The sequence below is a fragment of the Stegastes partitus genome, unplaced genomic scaffold, assembly GCF_000690725.1.
Source record: "Stegastes partitus isolate 25-593 unplaced genomic scaffold, Stegastes_partitus-1.0.2 Scaffold360, whole genome shotgun sequence".
Lineage (NCBI taxonomy): Eukaryota > Metazoa > Chordata > Actinopteri > Pomacentridae > Stegastes > Stegastes partitus.
The window spans coordinates 173,677-180,431 of NW_007578091.1; the positions used below are offsets into that span (position 1 = coordinate 173,677).

Sequence of the window (6,755 nt, forward strand, 5' to 3'; positions counted from 1 at the left end):
TGGTTGCAGTCAGGATGGCCGAGCGGTCTAAGGCGCTGCGTTCAGGTCGCAGTCTCCCCTGGAGGCGTGGGTTCGAATCCCACTTCTGACAGCTGAGGTTTTCCAGCATCCACCACTATGTTTGGAAACTCGCAACTTGATGTAAGCGTCTAGCCTTCTTGTAGACATCGTACCTCTGTGGTAGAGTTACTGGATCAAGCCCTCATTAAAAATACTGGTGCATTTCTCTACTGTCTGTGAATACAACATTAGTTAGCCACAGTATGATCCCTTCATTTTAGCAATCTGGACGTTAAAGCAAGTGGTAGAGGAGTTCCAAAAAACATTCACACCTTGAGCCCTGAGTTGATGATGGACAGAAAGTCATGTGAGTTGGGGGTGACCATGTATATCTGGGACTCCCCATCAAAATGAGTGAACATCATCCGTTCATGAGACACGCTTAGACTACTTGTATAGTCTTAACTTGATGACCTTTGTGAGTCTCTGCCGCTCTTCACACATTACATCTTTGCTAGGTTAGCTGGAGAAACTCACAATGCTGCTGAGCATTCCTACTGTCTGTGAATGCATCAGTGGTTAGGTACAGTGTCCTTGCCTTTTTACTTGTTTTCACACTGTTGTTTGTTGTTTGCTAAGACACCCAGACGCCGTGTGTGCTGGAGAAACTATACACATCTGAAACTCTACAACAGTCAAGTTTCTTGACTGATGATAAAAGCTCTTCAAGAACTTAAAAGAAGTGCAGTTGATTTTGACTGAACCGCCTAGGATTAAAAAGACCCAGATAACTGAGAACCTGCAGGGTCAATTGTAGTCAGGATGGCCGAGCGGTCTAAGGCGCTGCGTTCAGGTCGCAGTCTCCCCTGTTTTGAATCCCACTTCTGACAGCTGCTGTTTTCCAACTTCCATGATTATATTTGGAAACTTGCAACTTGATATTGGTCCTGGGTAGCTGTTGACCAATTTGAGTCTGGCCTTCCCCAGTGTGGAGGACCCCCCCTAAGGAAACACTGGAGATAAAACTAAAAACTTCAAGAATATGTCTTTGGTAGGTTAACTGGAGAAACTTGTTTTTTTAAAATGCAGCTTCTTCTCTCTCTACTGTCTGTGAACGCATCAGTAATTCGATATAGATTACTGCCTTTGTGTATGGGGATGTTGCACAATCCTGCCTTTTACTCATTTCATAACTGAGTTGTGTTTTCCCCCTCAAAATCAGGTCCCACCGAGATTTGAACTCGGATCGCTGGATTCAGAGTCCAGAGTGCTAACCATTACACCATGGAACCACCGCATTGTGCCATCCTGGAGGTGTGGGTTCGAATCCCACTACTGGCCAACAACAGGTAAGGTACAGAGCATAGACTGTATAAAAGATGGACGTAGCAAGCAGCCCTGAAAAATGAAGCCAACCTGGAAGTGTCAAAAAACCTGCAATATCACTACGTGCACAAGCTGCTGGCTCCAAAAAGCCCTGGCTCCCATAGAAATGAATTGGAAAAGAAGTGATCACAGATCACGAGATACTGCATTCCTACAGCTCAGGATTTTTTTCTTATTAGTTTTCATAGTCAAATCCAGAGATCAGGTGGCCAATCTGAAAATAAATCAATACTGAATTTTGAAAAAATTGTCAACATTTTGCGGGGCAAGGGGCGTGGCTGGCTTGATTGACAGGAAGCGAGCAGAAGGCGGTAAATGTGGGCGGGCAGAGAGGTCCATCTGACCAATCGCTGTTCCTATGAAAATCCTGGTAACTGACTTGATAAACTTCATGAGCTTCTCCTTCCCTGTGAATACACTGACTGATTACCTACATTACACTAGTTTTGTTGATTACAATGTTGCTTAATCCTGTGTTTTACATATTTTTGTTTTATTCTGCATCCTACCTGAACCTCGTCTCAAAATCAGGTCCCACCGAGATTTGAACTCGGATCGCTGGATTCAGAGTCCAGAGTGCTAACCATTACACCATGGAACCTCTACATGGGGCCAACCTGGAGGCGTGGGTTCGAATCCCACATGTGACAATAGACATCTTCATTGACGTGTGACTGATAACACTTACTGGCCTCTGTGACACATCTGAAGTACACTAATAGAAAATAAGACACCAAGGCTGCCTACCAATGTCCAGACTGTATTTCCATATAGAATGGCAGAAAATGACTTGATATGTCAGATGTAGTTTGAAAAACACCAGAATGTTCACCAAATGTCCCTTTGTGAAGGAATACAGTTTGTGTTTGACACAAAAACCATCTGTCTTTCTGCACATAGAAAAGCTTGTCATTCAAAACACTGCTGCATATTCCTACTGTCTGTAAATGCGGCGGTAACGAGGCCCCAGCATGCTCTAGCTCTGCGTGGTCACCTGGGGTTGCTGATGTCTCAGTTGAATGAATGAATCTTAGCTGGTATTTACAACTACACATGTTTTTTCACTTTTGCCTGCACTTTTTGCTCCAAATCAGGTCCTGCCAAGGTTTGCTGGATTCAGAGTGGTAACCATCACACCATGGACCCCCTACACAGGGTTTCCTGCACTCCATTTGTTTGGATTCCATTTCTGACAGCTGGAGTTTTTAGTTCCTGATTCTTTCATTATATTTAGAAACTTGTACCCTGGTAAGTCCTGGGCAACTAATGACTACTTTGGTGATCTCGGTGCATCACTGCCTTTCTGCACAAACACTTCCTCTGTTGTAAATTTGCTGTTAAGCATGTTCAAAATGCTGCAGCATTTCAGGACAGGATGGGTGTGTAGCTGTCATATGCTGCCTTTTTTTGTGATCATTATGTTGGACAATCCTGCGTTACACTCATTTGAAAGAATGGTTAATAAACATGTAAGTGCTTTTTTCCCTTGACTCCTGTTAAAATCAGGTCCCACCGAGATTTGAACTCGGATCGCTGGATTCAGAGTCCAGAGTGCTAACCATTACACCATGGAACCACCGTATACTGCTACTTTAGAGGCGTGGGTTCGAATCCCACTTCTGGCAATACACGTTGTTACCAACTGATGGCCACTAGAGGGCTGTCTGTCTGTCCCAATCAAATTATGTTTACAGAAAACATAATTAGGTTGATACACATTCCATTATGCATGTTTTGAATTTTCGTCTGGTGCCATACATTTAGTGGTTGGCTTTACATAAATAATGTAGTTGTGTATTGATGTATAAACTTCAGAATGCATTAAATTATTTTCATGCATTTATAAACTTTTAAACTTGTAAATACATGAAGTTTTTTCTTTCTTTATATAAAAAACAGGAATTTAAATGAACATAAACGACATTCAGGGTTCACCTTTTATCATATAAACGCTCAAATCTCCTCAAACTCCATTGTTTATGCTGGGAGTGACGTAGCTCCACCTGATTGGTCGCTCTCCTCCGGGGGGCTCGCCAGGTGAGAGGGCGCGTGGCCACTTAAACTGGAGGCGGGGCTTCTCAGCTGTCGGTGATTGAGCACGTGAAGGCGCAGAGGGAGCCGAGCTCTGCGGGTCGTCGCTGCTCCACAGTTTGCTGCGCGTCGGACAGAAGTTTAAACGTTTCTGTGAAGATGTTTGACTTGAAGAAGAGAAACAGTTTGACGCTGAAAGGCGGCAGAGAGTCGGAGGAGTTCAGGAGGGTGGCGGTCAGACGCAAAGTCCGAGGAGCTGTGGGGGACTGCGACGGCTCAGGTGAGGAGGGACACACCTTTACCTTCTGCTGTAGTCTCTGGTAGACATGTGTAAAGGTTGTTTTGTAGAATTAACTGCACAATATTGCAGACATGACTCTGAGCTGCTGTCAGCACTGGTCCTAGTAGAAATATTTCACTCTGGTGCAACAACAACGCATTTAAAACTGTGCATTGATGTTATTTTGTGCATGTAAAACACATTTTGCAGTATCACTTATATTCCACATATAGAAGAGTCTGTGCAATATCAGTAGAATCTGTACAATAATCAATAGATGCTGTGCAAAAATCAATCTGTGCAATATTAATAGAATCTCTGCAATAATCGATAGATGCTGTGCAAAAATCAATATAATCTGTGCAATATCAATGTGTGCAATATCAGCAAAATATGTGCAATATCAGTAGAATCTGTGAAATAGCGTTAGAATTTGGGAAATATTAATAGAATCTGTGCAGCATCAATAGAATGTATGCAATAATCAAAATAATTTGTGCAATAATCCATCGAATATGTGCAATAGTCAATATATGCTGCACAATAATTGATAGAATCTGTGCAATATCAATATAATTTGTGCAATAATCAATAGACTCTGTGCAATATCAGTGAGTGATTGAGTGCAGTCACATCATTAAACGCGTTATGACCTTACAGTAGTTGCATTATTTCTAAGCTGAACTGTTGTAACTCACTGTAAGAAAAGTCAATACACCTTTCAAATATTTTTTTTTTCTACACTTGTCTGATGACTACGAAGGTGTTCTGTTGGATTATTTCTCCTCTGATTAACTCCTGCAGACCGGCAGTGGTCAGCCAGTGTTTTGGTTTATCCGCAGACAGTCATAGTGCATCTATAGATGTCGTCCACTCAGCACCTGTTGCACACCTCCAGCTCTGTGCTTCACTGTCAGGACCCTGCATTCACTGTGGTTCACATCAAACATGCAGGATCTCATCTGAGCCAGAAAGAATGTGCTGCCGGTATTCATGAGGCTTTTTTTTTCATGCATCTGAGTAAAGATTCTTGCAACTTGCTCCGAACAGCAAGCAAGGGTGTTTATCGAGGACACTGCCTATAACAGTCGACATAATAAACTGTCACAGGAACTCTGGTTTCCATTGTTAACGCCTGTGCCAAGTCCGAAGCAGCGTCTGTTTGTCTTGCAGAGCTGGATTGTGAAAGCAGTCGACTGTCAACTTTAGGAGCAGCTCAGATTAGTGGTACTATTGTTCATTCTGTACTTCCTGATTACTGCTGCAACTGTGTCTGCTGGTTTGTGGCGGAGTTTCCTGTATCCTCTCCCATCTTTGTGAAGTCTCACAATCAGGTGTCTTCTGGCAGTTCTTTTCCACGTGGAGCCACGATGCAGACATGCACATAGACGTAGCTCATATAGGTGCAAAACTGAGACAGTTCTGGTGTTCAAAGCTCATTTTATAACCATGTTCATGCAGTTATAGCAACTGGAAATCACAGTTTTACTCAGTTTTGTTGGTGATGAAAGGTTTGGGGCCTGTATTTTTAATATAGTCTTTACTAGAGAGTTTAAGTTTGGTTTCGTACAAGACAAAATAATGCAGCTGTTAAGAGGTGACACTATAAAATCATTTAGCTTGCAGAGGATCATCCTCCCTTCTTTTGTGTATTGTATATTCAGCTGCATGGACACTAAACTGGGCAGGAAGCTGTCTTGGACCCATAGTGGCTAAATTTTGGTAGCTGGTGTTTGAATGTTTTGACAAATGCTCAAAAATGTCTCAAAAATCTCGGTGTTGATTTTGGCTCTTTGGCTCAAGCTGCCCTGTAAGCCGGCGACCGGGGCAGCGGTTAAGAGCATTAACCCTCCGTGTTGTGCGTGGCTTACCGCCGCAAATGCTATTTTAGTTTCCTTGTCAGCTCGTGAACACAAAGCCCTTGTGCTGGTGTGAGCGTGTGCATGCATTATTTTTTTAGGAGCTTGTTGGATTACTGCGGTGAAATCTCTTCCCCCTGATTCAGCCTGGACTTTGACGCCTTGAGACCACCGTTTGTCAAACCCTCCAACACACACACACAAAGCCTCAGTGTTCGTCCACTGCAGCAGAACCGCGCGTTTAGAAGAACGTTTGCTCCGATTGTACCGTCAGACGCAGCGTGTACCATCAGTACTCTGATCTGTTTCATGCACAGTGTTCTTTAGCTCGTTATGAGGTCGTTTAAACAAGTTTTCCTGCAAGACGGATGCTGAAACTTGGAGATAAATGCATCTCAAATCTTCAGTATAGCATATAATCCCCATGTCATGCACACTGGATCCAGTTAGGAAAATACTTTGGAGGATAAGTGTAGTAAAACCCCAGCTGCTGATTATTTCTCAAGGCCAGTGGGGGGAGAAAAAAATCAATGCAGGAGATGTAAAGTAGTGGGAAATGTGCCAATGCTGGATGTAATGAAAACAAAACGAGGTAAATTCCTCCCTTTCAGAGCTCAATATATTTAATTAGCCACTCTTAGCAACATGTATTCAGTTTATTAATTGTTTGATTCTGTTTTTTTTTGTGAGAAACATTTCCTACTTTCTGAGATATGTAATGTGATCCTTTAACCACCTTAAGCAGCTTACAAGACTCGAAAAACCAGTCTGTGGGCTGATAATTTTTCAGCTTCAGGAATGCACATCAGGCTTAAAAAATGTTTCCGCCTGACACAAAAGAAAACTCTCACTGTTCTCATTTTTCCAAGACTAATCTGCAAGAGAAGTTTACGGGTTAACGAAGGTTTGCAAACTTAATTACCAAGACGGAGAGTTGCAGCTTCCACGCTGAGCGAGAAACGCCGAAAAGGAAGATTTGGTTGCAGAAAGAAACACTAATTGCATGCAAATATAACAAAAAACAACTATTCCAGATGCCTTTTCCTTTTTTTTTGCACCATATGAGAAAGATGTTTTTTTTTTCTTATTTTTGATGCACTCGTCTGCTAAATCACAAAATGAATAATTCTTTCCAAATCGAGTCCTTTAAGTCCTCTGCTGAAATTTACACTAGTTTTTTTTTTCATATCCTAGAAAGA

General features: G+C 42.3%; 1 protein-coding gene and 4 non-coding genes across 5 annotated transcripts in view; 2 read left to right on the forward strand and 3 right to left on the reverse strand.

The window, feature by feature from the left end:
* Positions 1-8: 8 nt before the first annotated feature.
* trnal-cag (transfer RNA leucine (anticodon CAG)) lies at positions 9-91 on the forward strand. The gene has a single exon. It is a non-coding gene; the product is annotated as a tRNA-Leu (tRNA).
* A 1,129-nt stretch (positions 92-1,220) lies between these two features.
* Positions 1,221-1,292, reverse strand: trnaq-cug (transfer RNA glutamine (anticodon CUG)). Its single transcript has one exon. It is a non-coding gene; the product is annotated as a tRNA-Gln (tRNA).
* A 623-nt stretch (positions 1,293-1,915) lies between these two features.
* trnaq-cug (transfer RNA glutamine (anticodon CUG)) lies at positions 1,916-1,987 on the reverse strand. The gene has a single exon. It is a non-coding gene; the product is annotated as a tRNA-Gln (tRNA).
* A 903-nt stretch (positions 1,988-2,890) lies between these two features.
* Positions 2,891-2,962, reverse strand: trnaq-cug (transfer RNA glutamine (anticodon CUG)). The gene has a single exon. It is a non-coding gene; the product is annotated as a tRNA-Gln (tRNA).
* A 614-nt stretch (positions 2,963-3,576) lies between these two features.
* LOC103359240 (FYVE, RhoGEF and PH domain-containing protein 4-like) overlaps positions 3,577-6,755 on the forward strand; it is a 21,836-nt gene continuing 18,657 nt past the window's right edge. The window contains exon 1 of the mRNA XM_008284478.1: positions 3,577-3,697. Coding sequence (XP_008282700.1) covers positions 3,577-3,697 — 121 coding nt within the window. The remainder of the gene's footprint in view (positions 3,698-6,755) is intronic.